The 25,651-nt window shown below is 42.1% G+C and overlaps 1 protein-coding gene across 3 annotated transcripts in view; it reads left to right on the top strand.

The window, feature by feature from the left end:
* FANCM (DEAD/DEAH box RNA helicase family protein) overlaps positions 1–25,651 on the top strand; it is a 41,849-nt gene that overhangs the window by 6,531 nt on the left and 9,667 nt on the right. For 2 of the 3 annotated variants that reach the window (XM_078585128.1, XM_078585129.1), the window contains exons 4-13: positions 2,986–3,068; positions 3,147–3,261; positions 3,352–3,443; positions 3,704–3,758; positions 3,857–3,978; positions 4,105–4,218; positions 4,967–5,160; positions 13,225–13,355; positions 18,398–18,458; positions 25,267–25,337. In XM_078585128.1, coding sequence (XP_078441254.1) covers positions 2,986–3,068; positions 3,147–3,261; positions 3,352–3,443; positions 3,704–3,758; positions 3,857–3,978; positions 4,105–4,218; positions 4,967–5,160; positions 13,225–13,355; positions 18,398–18,458; positions 25,267–25,337 — 1,038 coding nt within the window. Of the gene's footprint in view, positions 1–2,983; positions 3,069–3,138; positions 3,262–3,351; positions 3,444–3,703; positions 3,759–3,856; positions 3,979–4,104; positions 4,219–4,966; positions 5,161–13,224; positions 13,356–18,397; positions 18,459–25,266; positions 25,338–25,651 lie in introns of those variants that run through there. The other variant, XM_078585130.1, reaches the window with a different exon arrangement.

Here is a 25,651-nt window from a genome sequence, read left to right as displayed (position 1 = left end):
TAACAAGTAGCCTCCAACGGTTACCTTTTTCAAAAAGTAACCGTTGGAAGGGGTCCAACGGCTAGTTTCTGCTAGCCGTTGGACTCTGGGCCTGCCTAGACAGGCCCAGAACATATCAGGCCCTTAGTGGGCCCGATATTTACGCCCCTAGTGGGCCTTCACTAATGGGCCCTTAGTGGGAGTGTAATGGATCCTTAAGGGACCATTACTGGGCTGCTAATGGGCCTTCCAGTGGTCCATTAGCAGCATTCTAGGGATGTTAGTGGTTCCATTAATGCCCTAGGGTTAGGCTAATACATTTACAAGGCCTTGGGCCCAATAGTTAGTATCTCTGTCCTTAACAGGTCCTAAGTAGGATATTGGTACACTTTTTTCAAGAATGTATCATATTAGACAATCAAGCTCCAATGTATAACCTTTAGATTTTTTTCAAGGACAGAGAGGCACTTTTAGATTTTTATATAAATGTATAACCTTAGTCCAAATTTTTTTCATAAAAAATAACCTTAGTCCAAAACCATAGTATAAAATATAGATCCTTCGTTATTCTTAGTTATATATAATCTAAGATCGTCATCTTAACTAATTTTATTGTTTTATCTTTCAAAAACAAGTTTTTTTTTGTAAATAGATTTAAGGCGATCACCCGACTAAGCGGTACCCACCCAAAGGTACAGGTAAAGAGAGCTAAAGCTCTCCTCTTATATGGTCAACCACTCCCTAATCTGCTCTCACCTCGAGGCAACCATGATGCCATGAGGCCTTCGACCTCATGGGCGAGCCTGTCCTTGGGCACCTTACTCCTAAATATTGCCTCATTGCGGTGTAGCCATATTGCCCAGAGCACTGTCATCTCTTGACCCCCCTTCTTCCCTCCTAGAGCTACCTCTCCTTATGAACTCCCAAAAGACCACCTCCGATGTCGCATTGGCCGCAAGCTGCACTTGGGTGGCCCAAATCAACCGGGCAAAGGGGCACTCAAAGAATAAATGGCTGCAGTCTTCGTCGCCTCTTATGCATAAAGTGCATGCCGAGGATGTATCAGGATACATCCTTTTGCAGAAGACGTGAGTCACCAGTCTCTTGCGCAGTAAAAGCCATCCAAAGATCTTAACCTTTAGTGGAACTTTGGGGATAAGTGGCCCGACATGCTTGGATAGTTCATTAGTCCTCATTTCCCTGACAGATCCTCGTGTAGGCCTTCCGAACTGAAAAGGGAGTGCGTGTCCAAACCCATCCGTCTTGTTCTTCATGGCTTTGCTGGCACTGAATCAAGGCTTGCTGCATGCGTTAGAAGCCTGCCACCCATTGGTCTGACAGAGCACCTTCTACCCTCAGATTCCAGGTGGTCCGACTAGGGCCGACTTGTTTTTCGAAAACATGTTCAAAAGCAAGTTTTAATTTAATACTTTATGTTTGAAGATTTTACGTTAAGTTTACATTTCCAATAGAGCATGCAAAAATATATTTGAATGACCCGCTATTCACTCTGTTTATGGTCAATAACAGGATGTTGTTATATTTGAAAGATGACCGAATGGCTCAAGGTGTAGCATTAGAGCAGCTCTGTAGTTGTTTACTGACAAATAAATTTACCTCTCTTTCTGTTTCTGTACGTAATAAATCAAAATTGATGATGTTATATGATAAAAAGAAAGAACACAGAAGAAAAACCACACTGAGTATAGTTCGCCAAGCTGGTATTTAGCCAAGATACTACAGGGCGGGCTTGGCATGGCATTAAGAAGTCGGATGTCCCTGGCTTACTAAAAAAGAATAGAATAACCAGTGTATGCCACTTATAAGCTGCGGCCCAGTTACAAAGGACAGGACGCGGTCTAACGTCAGAAAATGTTCAACAGAAGGTTTTGACAGCAAGCTGCATGTGCAGAGAAGCTTGCACATGTAAGGAGAAGACGGGAAAAGGGGCAACCTCGACATTTATTCAAGAAGTTCTTGAAGAGGGTAGTTGTGGGAGCAACCAAGGGCTGGAGTTCTGGGGAGTTCACCTGCTGTCCTAAATCCTGATGGATTCTCCCTTATCGTTTTGTTCTACCTTGGATTCTCTACCTAGTGTGGAATTTCTTCTTCTAGGGATTTCAATGATTTCAGACTGGTTTTAGATATACTTAGAAAGAAATAGTTTATATTTCTCTTTCTTGAAATGAGAATGCTTCCCTTTGGAATAGGGTTTTTAAATCTCGAGTAAAGAAACATTCGGAGACTGAAGATGTTCCATAATGGGATTAAGTTTGAATTCTGTGGATTTTCTCGCCACACCAGTCCGTCAGGTAGATGTTCCACTGTGAGGAGAGAGGCGCAAACATAAGGAATTAAAAAGTCTCACTAATCCTTCTAATGGCCCTCCGTTGTTGGGGTTCGAAAGTGGGCTATTTTCTTGAAGTTGACAGAAGACAGTTTTTCCAGGGGGGATGAACACAAACCGATATTTGCACTATTTGTATATAAATTTGGTTAAAGAAAATAATAGAGAATAGAAGGAATTAAAAGATACGCGGCAATTTTCTATATAAAATGATAAATTTTCTTGTGCGGTCTCACTGTTGGTAATTTATCCATCTAAGGATTATATATCTAAATGCTGCTACGTCTTAAGAAATCCAGTATTTAAATATGAGAATTTCCCAATCTCTCTGATATGTCTTGGTCAATGCTATGGCTGAGACCTGCAGAAATTTAATTTAAGTGCTATGTGATGTCTTAGGATGCATTCAGAAGAGAAAGTTCTTTTTAAAGCTTCTTGCGCGATGGAATATTGACCGCTTGCACCTTGAAAAATATATATACCTCTAATTTATTGGTTGGTGTTAGAATTTAAATAGCTACCACTGTGATCAAAGCTATAACTGATAGCTTGTCCGCTACTTCTCTTCTTAACGTTTAGACAGGATGTTGACCTCCAACAGTTTAATTTCACCGTCTCTTTATCTCCTATTCATATACTAGTTACCGAAATTTTTCCAGGGAAAATTGTTTTTACTGCTCCATCACGCCCTCTTGTAATGCAGCAGATCGAGGCATGTCATAATACGGTTGGCATTCCTCAGGTAACAGCGTTTACCTGAATCATATCCATATCTCATTTGATCTTTACTTCATTGATGAATTTATTCCAAGTTTGGCAGGAATGGGCGATTGATATGACGGGACAAACAAATCCTCAGAAACGTTCTGAGTTTTGGAAATTGAAACGAGTATTTTTTGTCACTCCCCAAGTTCTTGAGAAAGATATTTTATCTGGTGATCATGCTACTGATATTTTGTCTCTCCCCAGCTTTCAGCCGTTCTTGAGATTTGTAAACCTGTTCATATTTTTTTTGTACGGTTCAGGTATTTGCCCAGTGAAACAGCTTACTTGCCTTGTTATCGATGAAGCACATCGAGCCATGGGAAACTACTCTTATTGTGTTGCCGTACGCGAGGCACGTCTGATTATTTCATAAATTTTCACTTTCTTGGGGGTCATCATGTCTTTGTAGACTTTTTAATTTGATCATTTCCGTTCTTATTTCTCCTACAGCGTTTCTCTACCTCCTCAGGGGCCAGAGCAAGATTTCAGATTATTTTGATTTTCCATAATACTCTCCTAATTTTATGGAAGACCAATACCGTTCCAACCTAGAATTTTCGTCCAAAATGATTTGTCTTGAATATATTATTTTTTTCTTCCCTTGACTTGCAGTTGATGACTGTGCCGGTGCAACTAAGAATTTTGGCTTTGACAGCAACTCCGGGATGTAGGTTTTTTGTGATGTGATGCAGAAGAGAGCATGTATTTTTTGCATGCATTTTGTACGATCTATGATTCATTATGATTTCTATGTATTCTCAACAGCAAAGCAGAAAACCATTCAAAATATTATAGACAACCTTCGTATAACGACGCTCGAATATCGGAATGAAAGTGATAATGATGTTAGCCCATATGTTCACCGCAGAGAGATTGAGCTAATAGAGGTAATCTCTCCTGGGTGAGCTAATAGAAGAAAAAATTGTCTCCCATTCATCTTTAAAATTTTCTGATATTACTGGTGCCTTTTGTCTTCGTACTTGAAATAATGCCTACTTTGGCTATATGGCCAGGTTCCTATGTGCAAGAATTCTGTGGCGATCAATAACCTGTTACTAGAAGTTATACGGCCATTTGCCACAAGGCTGTGTAGTTTGGGGGTTCTCTGGTATAGAGACTTTGCTTCTGTATGTTTCCTTACCCATAAAGTTGTACTGATTAGTTTGGATGAGAGGTCCTGTGTTCCTTGCGTTTTTTTTTCTTGTAGCTGTTGCCATGAAAAAAGCATAGCATTTACTTCTATCAGAAAAGAACGAAGAAAACTTGGTCCCATTACAGTACGCCTGGGCCCAATCACTTATCTGACTTATTTCCTAGGGGGTAAATTAGTCACTTAGCAGTTGGGCTATGTGGACAGTCGCTTCAGTGATTTAATTCCTCATATCTGGGAATAAATCACTTAACCTTCAATAGAAAAAAAAGGAACAAAGAATGGAAGGTGAGCCATTTATAATATGCCGTCAAATGACCCAAATGCAAGAGTGTAATTGATGGAATGCGTTGGCCACTTATAGTAAATTGCCCACTCACACATGACTGAGAGAAAGAAGAGAGGAAAGAGTAATGAAGGAGAGAGGGTCTGACCCACAACTTCTGGTGCCATTTTTCGGTTAGATATGTAGCGATGGCTATATGCACTCAATGTCATGCTCAAGTTGTTGCTTTGGTATCTGGAGCTATTTGAAAATTTTACCTGCGTGTTTTTGTTCAGAGCCAAATTTTAATTGCGCCTTCTTGATGGATTTGACATCTTCCATTGTGAAACTTGAGTTTCAGTGTCTTTGCAGAGGCACATCAATAGAAATTCTCATTTTTATTTTTTTCGCCTGCATTGGATGATATTTTGTGTATTTCTCATTTTCTTCTTTCATTCAGTTGAACGCATGTGAGCTGTTGAATTCAAGGGATAAATTCCGGCAAGCACCGCCAGCAAATCTTCCGCTTCCTAAGTATGGTGAAGTGGAGGCTTACTTTGGAGTTCTGATTACACTTTGTCATATAAGAAAGTTGCTCTCAAGTCATGGTATAAGGCCATCATATGACATGCTTGAAGAAAAGCTGAAGCAGGGGTATGTAATTGTTGTTTTACTGAGAGTCGTTTTATCATCAATTTTCATGGTTCAATTGCTGCCTTTTCTTGCGAATGCACGTACTCTTTTGTCATGGTTGATTATAATGTTTCATCATTTGGTACTTATGCGTTTGCTGTAATTTCACATGTTGGACCTTTTCCCTAGTTCTTTACTTTTGAATAGTTGCATTACAATCCTTGCTTGTGTAATATGTAGTTTAAACATGTTAATCACATCTAGTTTATCAGGTTACTTTGGTCCGATTGTGTCATGACAGCTAGTTCAGCACGTCTGCCCGGTACTTTGATTAATGCCCATTGACATATTATTTTTATGTTTTAATGCTTTTGTCATTGTTTTCCACCAAATCCGACATAATCCTAAACGGTTTTCATGTAATAACCGCTCAAGGGGATTTATATGAAACACTATGATTGGATCATTGGACCTAAAATGAACCATCAATTCCTTTTTTAAAAGGCATCAAGGAACATTCTCTTCCGGAGGTTTTCTGTCACAAGTTGCCACCTAATGGGGAACCATAAAAATGCACACCTTTACAACCTTCGGTTTCCATTGAAGTCTATGTGTGGTGATGGTTGTCAATTTCTCTGTCAATCCCTCTCTGATCATCATGTTGGCATCGCGGACTGAAAGGCCGTGCCCCTTCCCTGACATCATGTGTTTCACTCAAGGGTCTGAAATGTAATGGCGACTGTTGGATGCTCAACAGCTCTTCCTTCCTCTGACCACACAGAGCTCCCACCAAGGTTTGATTTCATGTGCCATCCTTGCACTCCCTGACCTCAGTGTGGGGATTCCGTGGAAGGGTAAAAAGTTGCAGACCAGATCTAGTCCCAAGCCATTACTTTCCTTCAGTACGTTCCAGACCAGATCCTCCTCTGACCTCATAATTCTGCCGACCCATTATTTGGTAAGCCTCAACCACCCTAGATACACGGGTCTGCAGACCATGACCCAGGAGACCAAATAATCCCCCTGTTGGTTTCCAAAAGAATCTCCTCGTTGAGCCTTCCAGACGCATTCTGACCTGTTGTCATCTTCAATTTCAATCGTTGGTATTGATCTGGTGGGTAGCCACACCGAATTACCCAAGTTGAATTCAAGTGCCCACAATAATTCTCGGGTCACTTCAACTGATGATGGCAGTGAACTGAAGACAACTCTATGCTGGGTCATCTTTGTGGATCAGTGGTACGAAGTATGATGGTAATCAATACAATTCGGAGTCGCATCTTCCGGAGATGTTTCCTGCCGAAAAAATGAGACGTTGGCCTGGCCCAAGCCAGGCCAAACCCAAGCAACTCTTTAGCCTTTCAGCGCAGAGAGAGTGGCTTTCGGCCCAAGCCTTGCACCTTTAATTTCTCTTGCCCAAGCTTAATTTGTCCTCTCACAGACGCCCACACCTGTATGCACGGAGCATCAACCTGCTTCAACACTTGGCGTCGTCCACTCCGCCGGACCACCCTTTTCACCCTTACTTCCACTTCTTTTTGGTGGGAAACTCAAAGTTGGGATCAAAGTGAAATTACATAGTTTGGTTAGTATCTGGTTTACAACCAACTCTATCAAAATTTCAATCGTTGGTGTGTTTGGAGATGGATCTACTGGTTGCAAGACAAGGCCGCACTAGGGTTTGAAGCAAAAGATAGAATCATTCATCTTACCAGGAGTCCACCCCATACTTTGGGTTTACAATTTGGGCCCAAAACTTATCAAGTCCAGTAACAAAAAAAAAACAGGCCCCTTTATAAGAAGGGAAGCATTACATCAGGGCTAGAATAGAGAAGGGATAGGCTGGGGAAGATCTTCGGATGACACCCCTCCGCAAGATGGTGAATAGATGCTCCTGATTCCCAGCTTGTCCAGCAGCCAGTTGAAAAATGGCCTCGCCAATCCTTTAGTAAATATATCAGCTATCTGATCAGCTGACTTTATGTGCGTAATCTGGACATGTCCGTGATAACTTTCTCCCTGATCCTGTGTTTTTTAAGCTAAATTTGCTTCACTCTGTCATGTAAAACTTGATTACGGGTGATATTTTGATATATTTTGCTATCAAAATATATAACCGTGGGCTTTCTTGCTTCATTCCAAACTCCGTGAGAATACTGTGGATCCACAAAGTCTCAGTGATACATTTGACCAATGCGCTAAAATCGGCCTCGGCACTGGACAATGAGATCTCTGATTGTTTCTTAATCCTCCAGATAATTACATTCCCTCCCAGGAATGTGCGACAGCCTGATGTAGAACTTCTGTCAGTGGCTTTGCCTGCCTGATCCGTATCAGTATATTCTTCCACGTTTATTCCCCTCTGGCGGTTATAATATATTCTGTGACCCACAAATCCTTTCAAATGTGCAAGACCTTGTAGGCAGTATCTCAATGGGGCTTTCTAGGGCTGTCCATTAGCCTAATTAACAACTCAACTGCGAATGCAATGCCAGGTCTGGTATGGTTTAAGTTAACAAAATTCCTAATCAGCCGCTGATATTGTCCTTGGTCCATGAGGGCCTCGTCTTCAAAGCGCCTAATCTTAGATTGGGATCAATTTGCATGGGCGAGGGTTTGCGCCAACTCATCTTGGTTTCCCTTCGAAGATCAAGATTGTTCATTCAAGAAAAAAGATCAAGAATATAATTTTGTTATGAAATGAATATATACTGCGATTCCCAGAAAATATTGCAGATTCCCAAGTGCCTTAGTTTCAAACAAGTCTGAAAATTGATCACTCAAGATTTGGTTCCCATCATCCTCATCACCTGTAATGATAATGTCATTGACATACACCAGTAGAATTGAAACTCTACCAGAGTTATACTGCTTCATGAATAAGGTGCAATCTCCATTACTCTGCCTATAACCTATTTCTCTCAGGCTGCAAGAGAATTTACCAAACCAGTCTCTTTGAGACTGTTTAAAGCCATACAGAGATTTCTTCAAAAAAAAAAGCCACTCAGAGATTTTTTCAATTTGCATACTTTCTAATCCAGACTCCTCTTGATATTATCCCGGAAGGAGCTGCATAGAGGTTTATTTTTTTAAATCTGTGAAGGAATGCATTTTTCACGTCATATTGTGATAATGTTCATTCCATACTTGCTGCAATAGCAAATAATATTCAGTTTTTGTTGAGTTTTGCCGCTGGAGCAAATGTCTCTCCATAATCTATCCGATAGGATTGTATGTAGCCTTTGGCCACTAGCCTGGCTTTATACCGTTCTAGGGTACTGTCTGCTTCTCTCGGCTTTATATTTTTTACAGTAAATACCCTTCTACACCCTACGTGGCATTTACCAGGGGGGGCTACTATGATCTCCCTTGTTTTATTTTTCTCTAGGGCTTCCATCTCAATGTTCATTGCTGTCTTCCATTGCACATCTCTGAGGGCATCCTCTTGTGTTTTCAGAATAGACCCAGAGTTGAGTGATGTGATGAAGGTTTAATAATCAGGTCCCAGCTTGCAATAGCTTGCCCCGTTGGATAGAGGATACTTGTCAGATAGGGTAAACTGCCTTCTTCCTTTTACCGGGGCAATTTTCCACCTGCCATTGTCTTCCTCTATTGCTGTAGGAGGTGGATCCAGAGAGGTATCTGATTCTCCCTCGGTTTTGCCTGTAACTTTTTCACTCCCATCTGCCATGTCCTGAGTGATCGATTCTGCCACTAGTTCCAGCTTGTCCTGTGTGTCATCATACTGGAGACATGGGGCTTTTTCAGGTGCAATCTGCAGATGTTCTAGAGGCGTAAGGTATTGAATACTCTCACCTGAATTTGGTGTTCTCAGCTTCTGCAAACCTGTGTGTTCACTTGCTTTTCCTTGATGCTTGAAGAAGCTCTCATGGTCGTGAATTGTAACATCAGCAGAAACAAAAAACTTCATTGATTTAGGATGAAAGCACTTGTACCCGTTTTGTGTGTGTAACCCACGAACACATCACAAAATTCGAGGACTGAACTTATCGACCAGATTATGTACATGTACAAATGCTGTACAGCCAAATATCCCGCATATGAAATCAGTCTTAAAGCTTATTTGAGGATAAAACTTGATCATGAAATCAACATGGTTATTGTATCCCAGAAACTTGAAGAGTAGTCAGTTGATTATATGTATGGCCATCAAGACGGCTTCTAACTAGAAGTTCTTCGGAACTTCATATTGCAGAAGTAATATATTTAAAAAAAATAAAATAATGCAGAAGTAATGCTGGAGCTGTAGTGGTCACATGACCAGTTATTCTCTCCATTATCCCATTCTGCTGTGGATTATATATACTGGACGATTCATGTATCACACCTTCCCTTTCAAATGATGACAGGATTTTGTTGACAAAATCCTTAGCATTATTAGAGCGCGACTGCTTAATAGAGGTATCAAACTGATTTTTCAACATCCAAAAGTTCTCAACCATAGTGGTGAGTTCCGACTTGGACTTTAACAGATAAACCCACAAATCTCTTGGCTCCTGTAATGCGTAGTATGGATTATGCCCCCCCAGACGTCACAATAAACAAGTATGAATGACCTGTACTCCATTCGCCTTTCCTGGGAAAAGATACCTGCTTATGTTTTGAATGTTGGCTTGTATCACATTGAACAGGAGAAAGGACCACTTTGTTAAAGGACATAGGAAACATGAGTTTTAACACTTCAAATGAAGGATGTCCAAGGAGGGAATGCATCAGCATGAGCTTCTGTTGCTAGCTATGCTCCTGCTGGCTGGCGGCAATGTTGGAGGCATGATTTCCATCAGGAACTTTATTCAAGTACAGCAGCCCATTCTTCTCCTTAAAAGGTCAAGCCTGCAGGTTTTTTACCTTATCATAAACAGAACAACCATTAAGAGTTAAGGTAACTTTGAAATTCAAGTATTTGTCAAGTTTCTGTGGTGATATAAGCTGTGTCTGAAGCTCTGGTACATAAGGAACATGTTTGATCAAGCTGGGGTCAGCAATTTTAACATTACCTATGCCGGTGGAAGACAAGATCTCCCACCCTGGAGTGAACACTTGTTGAACTCCGTTATAAGGAGTATATCAAGAAAATATTGAATAAGGATGGGTCATATGATCCCTAACACTTGTATCAATAATCCACTTGTTGACATATTATAAGTAAGGTAAGTTAGCTCACCAGCTTGAGCCATTGACATTAAACAGATCAGAGTCTGGAGCTTCTCAAACTCTTCTTTCATTTCTCATTATCCTCGGTGGATATATCTTTTACAGTTTGTCCCCTTCCATCTCTAGATCCAGGTTCAGCTTCTTTGGTTTCTGTTGCATGAGCCTACACCTGCCCAGGTCTAAGTTGTGGGTGTAGGATCCAACGCTTGTTTTGTTTATGATAAGGTACTTTCCACAATGCACGCAGTCCATGATGTCGGAGCCGCGCAGGTCTAAGTCCCCCTCCATCTCCATATTTGACCGCATGCATTGTGGAGGAGAGAGCAGCTCCGACATCGTGGACTGAAGGTGATACCAGCGTGATAAGGATGTAGAGATCACCATGTTCCTCAGCGAGTGAGGAATGCGATGGTCTCTACATCCTTATTACGATAGAAGTAGGTATGAAGAATGAAGGATAAGTTCTGACCCAAGTCTTGAACAAGGTGACAACATGAAAGGAGGTCAGCTGTAAGACGTGGAACATGAAAGACATGGGTGAGAGTAAGGTGGGAGGAGAATTGGACTCATCCCACGTCGGCGACAATGAGGAGTTCACTGGAAGCAGTACTCACTTTATGAGAACTAGGAGAGGTGTAGGTGAGGAAACACTGGATTTTTGAGGGTCATACGGGCAGTGGATCCTGAGTCAACAATCTCTTGCATCCATAACGATAAGTGAGAAGATGGGACAGGATTTTTACCTCCATGAACCTGTGTACCATCACATTAGACTGAATTAAGTCGCGAAGTTGGTAGGATTCCTCATGCCGGAGCAGATCTCCCATTGGAGATGATGCATCAGCTGCTGTTGGTTAGGAAACCCCTGGAAGAAGACAAAGTGGCATAGGAGGAGAGACCATGGCCGATACTGGTGTGGCAGGGAGGGAGGCAGGAGGAGCCATAGTGGTTACCAAGTGGCTTTGGTGAGCATTATTGTGCTGCAGCTTATAGCAATTCTCCTTCGCATGCCACATTGCTTGCAACAATTGCAGAAAGACCGAGATGGCGCCGACCTGAAGACCGAGGGGGTCTTGTGTGGTTGCATAACTGCTGGGTAGAACATATGAGGTGGACCTCCCAGACATGCGTGGGATGTGAGTTACCAAGCTGTTCTAGAGTCACCGTAGAGGTGGGTTCAGAGTGGATAATTCTATGATATATCTCCTCAGTTCGAATTATTCAAAGGGCACCTTATTTGTCAGAAGGCCCGTCAAAGAGTTCACTCCTGGATGAGCTGGCTGTACAGAGACTGGTAATTGGGATTCAATCTCATGAAGAATTTGAACACTCTGAGTTGAAGAACGTTCACACGATCAACCAAGTTGGGATCAGGGGGCATGTAGTGATCCAACATATCCCATAGAGATGTCAATTCAATGCTATAATCCTGAACAGATTGCGGGCCATGAACCAAAATTGTAGCGTGAGTCACAAGGATAATGACCAAGTTGTGGACTGATACTGTCAAGGATTCAGGGGTGAACAACACACACAACATTAAGACGATGATAATAATGCGAAGCAGTGGGAAGTTATGACTCTTCCAAAAGATGTTTCATAAGCTTACATTTCAAGGTAATTTGAACATGTTGCCATTGAAGAAGGTTCAGTCTTGGAAACCAAAATTCAGGAAGAATGCGAGTTAGAGGATAGTGCCAATGATTCAGTTCTGGTGTTGAGAGAGTAAGTGGATCTGGTTGCCCTGAAAGTGACCCTAATTGGATGTTGTCGTGGCCGTGCAAGTTTTCCTGCCAATCTCCTGGATTCTGTACCTTGTCTAAGTTGTGGCAATCACCAAGATACCATCTGTTCCCTAATACCCTTCTTCTATGGCCATGATCGCTCCATTTTTTCAACCTGACATTAGAGAATGGGGGAAGAGCTCATGAAGCTAGCTAGGAGGACCCAGCTTCAGCCACCATATTGGGGACAGGGTTGCATGAAATTATGACTAGGAAATGTGTGTAGACTTGGAGAAACACGAAGGGGCACACCACACTTTCTTTCTTACAGAAGTGTTACAGAGGGGAATTGTTCTATGATAGGGGAATTGTTGTAGAGGTTTCTTCCATAGCTCTTGGCGGTCCTCCTCAAGCGCCGGAGGTCCCCAAACAACTTCCTGCACCATGCACTTTCGGAGAAGGCTACTTCACGGATCCGCCTTCCCCACCACTACCGGGCTCTCTCCGTGCCCTCAGAGTGCTCCCTGCCCTTCACCCTCCTGGACACAGGACCTCTTTCCTCTTCTGCCTCTCTCCAGATAGTCAAATTGATGATTACCCGCACCTCTACATTGCCAGCATATCAATCTCTCTGCATGCCATGCATCGTGGCACCCGTGCTCACCCACTGCATGTTTCCTCATTCAGGCTACAGTGCTTTGGCTCGACATGGTCCCACCTTCAACCATTCCACTTCATTATGTTGCGCCACAGTCATATGTGTTTGCCTTCAAAGAGCTTTGTATGGTTGATTTAACGTTCCCAGAAGATCAGCCCCTGCCACTCGTTAGGAACCTGCCTTTATCTGTAACCCATCAGGCCTTCATATTGCTGTCTGATAGGTGCACCAGTTCCCACGCCCATATATCCAATTCCTTATTCAAACTCTTGAGCCCAATCGGATAAGAGTTGACCTTGGCCATCTCTTCCCTTCTCTTATCCGTCTTTCTCCCCCTCTTCCTCCTCCCCTGAACATAATAAGTGTATAAAAGATCATTTAAACCTTCCTAGTGGCAGTGAAACTTGTAACGGAAGTGCTAGAAGGATTTTATTTTTTTCTATTCTTGTTGCATCTTAAAAATTCACATTTTATATAAAGCTTTGCATATTGTGCCTCACAGTTTCCATTGTTCATCCTTTACTGTAGGTCATTTTCTAGGTTAATGACGAGGAATGAAGCAATTTGGGATGCAAAGCGATTAATGCAGCAGAGCTTGTCCCATGGGGCACCCAATCCAAAACTTGAAAAAATGAAAGAAGTTCTGTCTGACCATTTTAGTATGTGATTCACTATACTTTCATCCTCACCATTGTGCCAATTTTTGGGTCTAGATTGATTAGGTTTTTTTAGCATTGTCATGTGTTATCGTTTGGATACCGTATCAAATGCTCAGTGTATAACCAGTCATTTCGTAACTGTCAAATTTTGGATGATCAGAGGAGAGAGAGGAGACAGGGTAATGGTTGTGTTTTCCGTCTGATATCTGTTCCGATGTCTGATATTGGACGCACTGATATTCGATATCAGGGAGAAACAAGAAGGTTTCGGATGACAATATTGGATATCAGGATAGATATTGATACTGGAGCAGGTATCGGATATTGGGACAAGTATTGCCATCATGTAGACGATGTCAGATATCTGTAACTAATACTGGATATCTGAAAGTAGCATATGATAGAGGCAATAAGTGCAATAACAACAATGTTGAAAAAGGAACTTGAATATAAACTATTTTGTCAAATGGACTGTGAATTCCAAGAGGCATCGGTGGATTTCCCCCACTTGTTGGCCCACAGGCATAATGCATGATATTCATGTTGAAAGGGGGGGGGAGGGTCCAGTTTTCCTCGGCTTTGAGCATGACCTGTACATGTGTAGGTCCAGGCTGGACTAAATTGTCCCCTGTTGACTCAGACGTGAAGAGTCTGGCCTCCTTCCTTGATGTTCTACGAGCCTCTTTTTTGTATTTTCACCATAGTCAAATGCATACGTTGACTTTTTATGTAATATTGTAATACTATCTGTTTGCTGCACGCCTCTATATTTCCTATTTGTGCCTTTTTTCATATCTGTACTTTCCTTCTTTAAACTTGTTTCCTTTAAGTAACTGATGGCCTGTTATGATAGGCCCACTATTGTACAGCCCATATTAGCATCCTATATATATGGGTGCGTGGCTGTCATTAGGGTTAACTCAATGAGAATGTTTTTTCTTGTGTTTATTCTATTGGCCATCTAGGGTTTGAGGTGGTCTAACCTGACACTATCAAAATGCATTAGAAATGATACGTCGGATTTCAGAGAAGGAAGACTCGTGTGTACAGTAGGAAGCATTATCCAATGTCAGCATCCAAGATTAGAATATCAGTGATGGTGGATATCTGTTTTCCCCTGTGCAAAATATCAGCTTCCGGGTGGGGGGAACACTTGGCGACAGGAGGAGCCTGTGGCCCTGGGAATGAGCGAAGAAACACTAGAAAATAAGTTGAATAACTCATTTTTATTCATGTTTTACCTGCCTTACATAGGCAGATAGGCTTAGGTTATTACAACTTTACCTAAAGCTCTTAAAGTAGGGAATGGCATTTTAACAGTGCAGTAAAATGCTTGGAGGTTGCATGCAAGGTAGAGAAAAAAATGTACCAACAACATGGAACATCAATGGTATGGTAGCATCTCCTGTCGTGCCATTGGTCGTTGCCATGGTGTTGCATGCTGATTTGTCCCACAGGAGAGCGCGGCCTGCCTAATCACATGGCCGATCTAAGTGGCTTCCCTGCAGAAACTGCTCTCTACGATGTTGTTTCCCCTCTGCTGATGCGGCTTCTGATGGTGAGGCTCGGATGCTGAGATACAGCTGTAACTGTTGTGGTGCTGGTGTTGCAATGGCTCTTGCTGCACAGCTATGACATGCTGCCATATACTAACATGATGCTGCTCACTAATTTAATGATCCTCTGACATAGTTGGAGCTCTGTGGTGCTCCATCCTCGACTATACCTTCAGTCGTCAATGCAGTCCTCACTGCAGTCTTTGTGCAGTCAAACCCACGATGAGACTGATGCAGTCTTTGCAAGGTTGTATCTGCTGTTAACACTGCAGTCCTTGCAGACCATACCCTCATTCAACACTATGATTGACTCCCCTATTAACGCTGAAGTTCTCTGCGATGGGAGCATATATCTTTCTTTTTTGAACCTGTTACTGTATTCATATATCTTTCTTTCTTTTATTTATTTTCTATAAGTGGGCCACATGTTACAAGTGGCACACATGACTTATTCCAATTTGTGTCACAGGGCCATGTTTAAGTGGTCCATGTTTGCTGGTATTTAACCAGCTGATTCACATGTAAGAGAATAAGGTTTTTCTCTCTTTGCCCTGTTTCTTCTTGTCCAACCCTAACTAGGGCAGGTGGTGGAAAACTAGGAGGAGGAGATTTTCAATTGATAGAACCTCCTCAAGAGATAATTGAGGACACATTTCAGGAAGGGGCTCATTGGGGACCCTATAAATAAGAGGGAAATAATTCTGAAGAGAAGTAGATTCTCCAAGATCCCTCAGAGAGGGAGCTCTTGGGCGGGAACTAAGCTGATTCACTGGCATTCAGCTACTTGCCAGTCAATCGGCTATATTGAAATGTGTATAGACTTGGATTTTTTCAGGTTATTTTTGATATTGTTTCTCTGTTGAGATTTGTCTCTCTTGATCGTATTTGTGGGAAATATGCATCACTCTGCCAATCTACTACTTAAGTCAATGTAAGGGTTTTCTGCTGTGGTCTCCTATGGTATTCTCACTGCAGATGCAGTGATCAACTCGCAGTCCATTCCATGGTCAACACCTTGGTCCATTCCATGGTCTTACCCACTGCAACCCTTGGTCAACAAGTCTCCAAAAATCTTCAACCATGGCGATACAAGTTCTCCCCGTACCTACACATGGTCAAAAAAGCATTGGTCTACTTATGTGGGGTACGTGGTTTCTAATAAAGTGCCCATATAGAAGAGGGCTGGAATAATTCGGAGGAGTTCAAAACTTGGGAGTCAGTTGCTGGGGTGATGATGCTGGAGCGCGGGAATGCCCTGATTGTGAGGGTCGAAAAGGCCGATCCAGCTCGTCTATCAAGTTCTATCTAGTTTCTCTCAATTCTTCATTCTTCTTTCTACTCAGCATTATTGTCCTCTTTGTCCTTGCTTTTCTGATCTACCCTATAACGTTTTTAAATCTGACTCTTCATTTTGATCTTGCCATTGAAGTTCTTGATCGTGATTTACCTACCATGGTCAATCTTGCGGTCTTCTTTTTCTGTATCTGCTAGGTCTTACCAGCTTTCTTCGGGCTTCCTTTTTATCCTAAAGATCCTCACGGGTCTGCTGCAGGTTCTCCCTGGTGGCCCAAATTTCCTACCGAGTCTCCCGGGTGTTCTGGTGCACTCCCATTCTCCCAGGCTTCTCCAGGTCGCCGCAGATTTTCCTGGATCGCCAGATTTCCTCGGGTTGTCTTGGATCTTCTGGTGCTCTCCTGGTCTCCGGTCCTCATTCGGATCCTCTGCCATGGTCAGACTTGAGAGCAACACCCGGTCAATGCCAAGTCATTGCGTGGTCAATATTAGGTCAACAAAGGTTTTCTGCCATGGTTAACCCTTGGTTAACGCCTTGGTCCTCCATCAGTCAATGTTGTGGTCCTCCCACGGTTTACTCCTTGGTCCATGAGGCAGCCAGCTGTTGTCCACTTCCAGTCTGTGCCTTCAGAGTAAGGCCAACTTCCAGACTGCTGTTATTTGCTGAAGTTAGCACCACAGTTACTCTGTCGCCCATGATATGGACAGTCCTGTGGTCAATGATGATCAGCCCTTGGTCAAATGGTGTGAGGTTCTCCAACAAAGTCAATACCTGGCGTATGACACTATGTCATGGTTAAACCTACAGCTAACACTAGGTCAACACGAATGTCTTTTGTTGTGGTCAATGCCAATGTGCAGGATGTAATCAACCCTTGGTCAATGCTGAGTTACTCAGCCACTGTCATTACCATGGTATTCCCTGTGTTCGATTTCTTGAGTCTCCTGCTGCAGTCAAGATGGCCGGCCTCTCGGCTCTTCTGGGTACTTTTGCAGTCTTTCACTTCTTTTGGTTCCATGGACCTCATTCAGGTATGTCCCTATCCATTTTTGCTGGAGCTCCTTCCACGTCCTCTACATGATTCTCTTAGTCTTCTTGTCTCTCCCAGGCTTGTCAGGCTTTTCCCAATTCTCTCGTCTTCTTGAGTCTCTTCCCTGTCCTCACCTGTGTGGCAAACTGAGCTCAAGGCAGGTGACTTAAGCCGCCTTGATGTGTGTGCTTTGGCAAGGTCTTCAATGCAGCTCCTCCTTGTGAGGGTGCAGCCATTAGGCACGCTGAATGCAGCCACAGGGCTGCCAGCTTGGCATCTTTAAAACAGCCTCTAGGTGCCTGTGCCATTGCTGCGACTAAACAACCTTGAACACAACACCTTGAAGTTTGTGTTGTATATTCGTGCACCTCAATAATGCCTTAAATACAGCGAATGCAGCTTTGAATGGCCTGATCAGGCATTATAATAATGATACTAGTGCATCGCATCTGCATGCGTGGCGTTGCGCTCAATCATTTCATCAAATATCTGGCATGTGTCTGTCGAAATGCATTTTGTCAAACAATTGGCTTGCGCCTGCCATTCCACACTGTGCCTTTGCATACAACACCTGGTAGGCACTCACTTTTCTGCGGTCAGACCAAATGACTTTGGTGTACCCTTGCATTTTATTGAACACATGGCAGACATGGATGTGTTTTGTGCTTCTATGGCATTTTTGCTCGTTTGCTTATGCCATGCTTCTCTGGCAATTCCCCACTTTGTTGTGGTAGTGAAAAAAGAACCTTGTCATGCCTTTCTTCTTGGAATGATTGGAGGTAAACAAGAGAAAGGAGGCCTCAGTGATGCACTAGGGTTACTGTGTCAGGTGAAATACAATTTGATAAGATTGGATCATCTACAAGTCCTGTAAGCTAGATCCTATCTTGTGAGGGCATACCGCCAAATGTGATAAATGATGGCAAAGTAACTAGTAGCATTACAATGATACGAGTACTTTATATCCTGGAAAAAAGATGCACAGTACTTTCACACCCTTGATGAGTTTTATCTGCTTGCACTGCTCTTTATTTCTTACTAAAGGGGTTATTTATTGTTCAAACTAATTTTATCACAGTTATATTTTTATTGACTTTGCTACTTTTGAGTTGAAAACTGCCATTTCCTGTTTTAACATTTCTTATAAATTTCCCATTTGTAGAGACAAAGGACCCAAAGAAGACAAGAGCAATCATTTTTTCAAATTTCAGAGGCAGTGTTAAGTAAGAAAAATTCCATCGAATTCATGGAAAGTATTTTAGCATACCAATGTAGATTCTGATTTTCAATCATGTTTTCGTTATACTGTGATGGGTAAGGGAAAAATGTTACTTTAGTCGTAAAAGAAGATAGAAATCATACTGCTTCCCCCGAGATTCAAGATTAATCTTTATTGTTGAAAGCACTTATTAGTTTCTTATGGCTCATTTAGACCTTTCTCCTTCTCTATAAATACTTTGTATGCAATCCTAATTCATTATCAAGTTGAGGTTAAGCCTCTTTCTTTCTCGTAGGGCCTTTGTCTTCTCCGAAATCCAGAGTTCTTCATTGATAACTGGTTTAAAGAATTAGAAGTCCTTGATTCTCTTGGTAAACTTCTATTTAAATGGGAAGTTAGACAATGACAGAAAAGAATCACTTGGTCAGTGTGGAAACCAATTGCGGATAATGGCCAGTAAAAAAATATTTCATGTTCCAAGTCCTCAATATATGGGTTAAGGATTTTATTTCTTTATTTAGTCTTAATGTAGTTCTCACTCATTGTCTCCCTCCCTTTCAAAATTTTACAAATGAAGAGCCAACATTCTAGTTCCAGCTGATCATTAAGTGTAAATATGTGCTGGGAAACCCATTGAGTATAATAACTATTTTAATTAACGAATATGCACCAGCTTTCCATTGTAAAAGCTGAATGTTTGGCCTCGTGTAATGACCCGGGGTGGAAATGTAATACACCTTTAGAAGATCAGAAAAGTCCAGAAGGAGCAGCGTACAAACATTCGAAGTGTCAACAGAAGGTCAGAGAAAGAAGGTAATAAGAGACATGAAGTTGAACAACAAAAAGCTTACTTTCTTCATAATCATAGGTTAAATATATACAGGCGTATTGCAATGGTAATTACTATTATATTTTCCTAAACACGTGTGACATGTGCAACACTAAGGGTCACGCATTATCACGAGGAGGAATATATCCATTAAAACCTCCCCTCAAGCTTGAGTAAATTTCAGGAGGAGTCAATGTCCGTCATGCCCAGCTTGGACACTAGTAACTCATGCTGATCTCAGGAAAGCCTTTTGGTTTGGAAATCAATGATACGAACGGATGAGGCAGGGATCATCTGGGACGAGCCACCTGAAGACGTGGTGAGAGAAGGGCAGTAGACATTGAGAGGAGAGGCAAGAGACTTTACATCATTCTTCTTGGCAGCCCTTGTAAAGGGAGGACATCCCTATTCAAAAGAAATACATAATGACCAAATGGCTAATATGAGGAGATTACCCCTATATAGGTTGAGGATCATATCAATCAGACAACTCTTGTTTCGTGTTGATGTATACAGTCTCAAGAATCTTAGCCTCCAGCTTTTCCTTGATGAAGCGTTGGTCAATCTCAACATGTTTAGTCCTGTCATGCTGGAGAGGATCATGTGGGAGACTTTGGCAGATTATTTACTACAGCTAAGTTTTCTTGCCCTAGCTGGTGGGACTCCTAGTTCTTGCATTATTCTTTGAATCCAGAAAAAATCACAAATCCCTCGCGCATAAGCTTTGAATATAGATTGATCAAGAGACAATGTTTTGTTTCTTGCTTTGTCAGGTAACCTAGTGTTTTCATGTCTTGAGTAAATTTCTTAAACCATGCACGAGGCTATTGTTTTAGACCATACAACTCCTTTTTTAGACGACAAAAGTGTGTGCTGGACATCATTTCCAGTAGGTGGCTTCGTATAAGCTTCCTCATTCAAGTCTCCATGTAAAAATGCATTCTTTACCATTAACTGATAGAGTTCCCTATGCTGATTAGTTGCCAAGGAGTTAAGAATTTGGACAGTATTCATTGTGTCCATCGGGCAAAATGGCTCCACATAGTCCACTCCATATTTTTTGTGTATATCATTGAGCAATCAATCAAGCTTTACAACTTTCAATGCGACCATCTGCCGTGTATTTCACAGGGTAGACCCATTGGCAGCCAATCGGCTTCTTTCCGGTAAGATATTTACTTCCAGGTATTGTTGGCATAGTGAGCTATCATTCCATTACCTATGGCCTGTTTCCAATGGGGAAGGACAGGAGCATCTTGAACAGTATGGGGTATGAGCTTCTGGTGAAAATTCATCCGGAAGGTCTTATAAGACATTGATGCATTCTGGTAAGTCAGGATATCACACAACGAATATGGGGTAGTTTTGTTGCACAGTGCTCCAACAGTGGCCAGGGAAGACACCAAGGCATTCATCCCTGCAGGCAATTATCCTAATTATCCTTTATGATAATAAGGATTGTGGAGGGGTCTGCGGTGATGGCTGGGCCATGGAGTTCTGATCCGAGTTCGAATAAAGTGTTTAGGGTATGGAGGTAATTATCCTTTATGAGAGTGAGCCACTTATTTTCTACTGACTGTTTGAGAACCCTCAACTCACGTAGTCCCATGTCACTTATTTCCTGATCATGAGGGTGTACTTCGTTAGGTTCAGTAATCAAACATGTGGAAGAGACGAGTGAGGAAGAGAACAACCTGGGTTTTGCCGGATGAGAAGTTGACCTTAATAATAAAACTGTCCCTCATTGAACTTTACATATTTGGATTCAAGTGTTCTACATCCTAGGTATCTGTTTCATCATCTGGGTTATGTTCGTCATGTAGCAGTCATACCAGATATTTGAAATAACGTCAATACTTCCTCATAATTTTTTCTCCAAAAAAAATTTATGAGTAACCTATTATACATCTCTATTTTTCCCCATGGGCTCCTTATAATTATCACTGCATCGCTTTCAATTCCCCCCTGATCATCAGAAAAAATGTGAATAACCTGTCTTCCTCTCTTTTAAAGGAGGGGGCTTCTTGCTACTTCTGTGCTTCAAACAATTTTGTGTTGTACATAACACAGATCCTATTTTGAGTGTTAGAGTACCCAGGAAAGACACAAGTGATAGCCCAGGGGTTAAATTTGCTAATCTGATGTTGGTGCAAATGGGCAAAGCGCTCACAACCAAATAACAGAAGTCCCGAATGATTGTGGAGCTTAGAATTAGGATATAATGTCTGGTGGACCTCTACAAGAATTTTTCCACCAAGTGAGGCAGTTGATAATCAGTTAATTTAATGAGGAAACAACAAAGCTACCTCTATGCAAAAGATTCTAAGGACTTTATTCTGAATAGTAAGAGCTCTCATATTTTTATAGAAGATACCCTAATTTTCTCTCTGCTACACCATTCTGCTGTGGAGTATAAGGAAATGATGGCTCATGAATGATCCTTAGATCTTTAAATAGTTGCTCTGTTTCAGAGTTAAGGAATTCCTTTGTATTCTGTGCAAAACTGTTTAGTCTGGGTATACAACTGGCGATGAATCATGGCAATTAACTGACGGATGATTGTCGAAACCTATATTTTACTTGTTATGATATGAATCCAAAGTGACTTGCATCATCAATAAGAATTAGGAACCACTGGAAGCCATATGAATCGTGAAACAGAGCAGGGCCCAGTTTATCACAAGATATGGGTACAAAAACAGAGATCGATATTTCCTTGATACGCTCCTCTGAAAACAAACTCGAATAGAGCAGATCTGAGCCAATATTTGCTGGAATATTCCAAGAATTGCTGGAAATAGAAGCATCCTCCTAGGTTAGAAGAATTCAAGACCATAAGAGAAAAGCAGAGATGAAGACTAACAGAGGATTGAGAGAAGAACAAACAAAGAGCAGTTGGATTGGTCTTGAATCCCGTAGATCGTAAAGATCTCCCAAGCTCCAGCACCTAGTCGCTGCAGCAACTGACTCAAAGAAAAGCGTCCTTATTCACAGTCCATTTTCCCTTTATTTACAGGCAGATGCTCCCACTTTTGATCACCTCTTCCTCACATGCTTTAAGAGTCAGCATGTGTATGTCTAATATGCTCCCCCCTTGGGTATGCTAGTGTTTTGGTCGTATCATTCACATTTATGTTTAGCAAGATGGCATATGGGGAAAACAAGGGTGTCCACATCTAATCCTTGACATACATCAGGAACTATAAGTTTGAAAACACGAAATGAAGGATGACCAAGATGTCAGGGAAGTTGCCAGAGATGCTCTTCGCTTGCCAATGCTACAGTGGACAGCATGTGCTGTCAACCAGTCAAAGGAACCGGAGAGTTCAAGTAATATAGTCCTTCTGTGATCTTAGCTTGCCAATGCTTTAGTGTCTCCACATTGTTCTATAGAAAAGGATCAGGCCAGCGAAGGTTAGCTTAGTGGAGGCTACGTGAGCTAATCTTTGGACATAGATGAAGCTGAGACATAAATTAAGGACATGCAAGACATGGGTTAGTATTCAAGTGGATTGATCTTCAATGTTGTCAATACTAGCCATGGTTGATAAGATTCCATCAGCAGTTTGGGCTTTCTTAGTTATACAATATGTTTCATAGAATTTTAACTCTCATTTTAAGGGAGTCATATGGTCGGTTGTACCAGACTCTAATATAAAAAGATCAGTATAATGACCATGTACGGTAGCACCAGAATCTAATATCCAAAGATCAGTAGGATGATGAGGTTTGGTGAACATTGAGAGACGAAGTGAAATTCCTGAATGGACCAGACACGCAAACCCGATGATATCCATGGTTTTACCAAATTCTCCACATTGTTCTGTTAATGAAGTGGGTGGAAAGGATTTTGACTCCCAAGATGACCTCATCATTCTAAAACTGCGGGACAACTATGGCAGGGTTTTGGGAGAGAAAAGCAGCTCTGTTCCAAGGGGCATCGGCCTTTTGGCAAAGACTCAAACAGATCTTCCCCAAGGTACATGACTTCTTCTCTGCAAAGTTAGACGATGGCTCGGTATCTCAGCATTGGTTAGATGCATGGTCGCTACAAGGCACGTTGCACAAAGCATTCCCTCATTTATACGTGCTCACATGGGTCCTAATGCCAAGGATTGGGGCTGTTGGGATGGAGCGTGGAACCCAATCTACTTGGTGCCTTGTCGGACCAGAGGGTTGCAGGATTCCTGGACATGCAGCATTCCTCAGCATAGTTAAGCCCAAGGTGCAGCAAACAAGATGGCTGGACATGGGACAAAGACCCTTTTTCACTTCGAAAGGTTTACTTGAGGATCAAAGAGGAGCAAGAGGAGAACCCTACAATCATCCGGGCATGTAGGTCCATATGGCAGCAAAAATTCCCTGGCTTCTATTACGGAGAAGACCAATGACTTGGGCCTTTCGCAAAGAGCTATCCAAGGTACAGTGTCGGCATGCATGTTATGCTCGAGAGGGGAAGAAGACTGCCAACACCTATTTTTCAAGTGCCCTTTTGGTCGCACAATTTGGGCCAGCCAAGAGATATCAATGATGGATGTGAATTCGGAAGAGGCTTTTTTGGGGCTTAATCCAGAGCTGTAAGTGTAGAGGAAGGAAGAGGGTGGGCGGGTACTTGCAGGGTTTAGGGCCATATGGTTGCAGAGGAACAAGGTGCTGTTCAGGGAAGGACAGCTTCTATCAATTGGGCTATCCATGAGTTGGAGGGACTTAAGGCGGCCTGGTTTCCGTGGGCCGTGGATGGAGAGAGGAGGGTTTGGACATCTTTGGATAGACCGAGATAGACCAGTAAGGTTCTATTGGGAGGGTCACCGACTTGTTGGCATGTGTTCTATCAATAAAATAGAGGTTCCGGAAGGCATCCCAGATTTCCTTAACATGATCATAATCCACAAATGACTGACTCATTTTGGGTACCTCGGAATCTATTATACAGGTGAAAAGGCGATATGATCCATGGCCCTCTTGGGGGTAGTCTCGTCTTTTGACCATTAAGGGCATCTAGGCCCCTTCCCACACGTTTCCTTTAAGTAGCACATCCCTCCCCTTCGGAGTGTAGACTGGAAGTTATTTTATTGCTATGTGTCTCTCCTCTCCTCTCTTTTGCGTCCAAGCTCCCTCTCCCCCTCTATGATCCCCCACCTCATGATTGTCTTTTCTTCACTGCATCTTCAGGCCGCATGCCTTCCATCGATCCCACCTTGGCTCTCCGTTGACCATTTCCATTCTCTCCTTACCACCCCTGAAACTTCTCTCTCATCTCTTCGCTCTCATCTCTCTGTGCATGACATTGGACGCATCTTTGGTTCTCATTGTTATTGGAATCCCCTTACAAGGGCAGAGCAATCATGCTCCCGAGTTGGGATCATATCAAAAGCTCATCCTCTTTGCAATACCATTTGATTTAGTTCCGACTTGTGGGCTTGGGTGGATCCTATGTAATATGAGAGGCCGGAGCTCTAGGTTGGAGAGTAATCTGGACATATTTGCATCGTTGATAGAGGTTAGAGCCAGTAAACAGATTTCTCACGTGTTATCAAAAAGAGGGATTTATCCCATAACAAGAAGATAGAGGGGGACTACCCAGAGCCCCAGTTGGCAACTCCAATGCATCAGGTATGTGGATTGTCTGCTGAGTGCTCGTAAAAAGTGACTCCTTTAACCCTAACCTATAATCCCCCATTTAGGGGGTTAGGGTCATCAACACGTGACCTCTACAATATTCACATACTTGGTTGAATACTTCTTCCTCCTTTCAACGTATGTGCGTGGGGCCTAAACACTTGGTCAGTTGGTGCACATGATTTCCATATATTCTGTCTGCCATTTTTAGTTACCCTCAGTTCTGCATTGAATTAGATCCCGCAGTCTTTTTTCTAGCCTATAAAGTGCTTGCTTATCTTCAAAGTGCTCATTTGCATACTATTTTTCACTTGATTTTAATCAGACTGATGCACCAATGTTTACAGTTCTTTAATACGTACAGGGATATAATGCATTCGTTGTCATCTGAGGGAGAGATGATAAAGGCCACTGAATTTGTTGGTCAAAGCTCAGGTTTGTTCTTGGAAGATGGAGCCAACGCAGGAGCTTTTTCCTGCCCTTGTGTTTTTTTAAATATCGTGGTTTCATTATCAGTTTTGTGAGGGCAAGGCCAAGAGGTTATAAATGAGATTTTTTTTTCTTGAGTTTATTAAAGGGGAAATTTTTTAAAATGTTTTTTTCTCTACTTTGAATACTGTGTTTGCCTGACATTTTCTACTGTGATTTAGTTTACCTGGTGATGTCATGTCATTGTAGTACTGCTAGATGTAATTATTCCATTGTCATCTCCCTTTGAAACATAACAAGTATAAATTCCATCCAGATAT

Source organism: Wolffia australiana, chromosome 13, assembly GCF_029677425.1.
Source record: "Wolffia australiana isolate 7733 chromosome 13, ASM2967742v1".
Classification (NCBI taxonomy): Eukaryota; Viridiplantae; Streptophyta; class Magnoliopsida; order Alismatales; family Araceae; genus Wolffia; species Wolffia australiana.
This window is presented reverse-complemented; position numbering and strand designations above follow the sequence as displayed.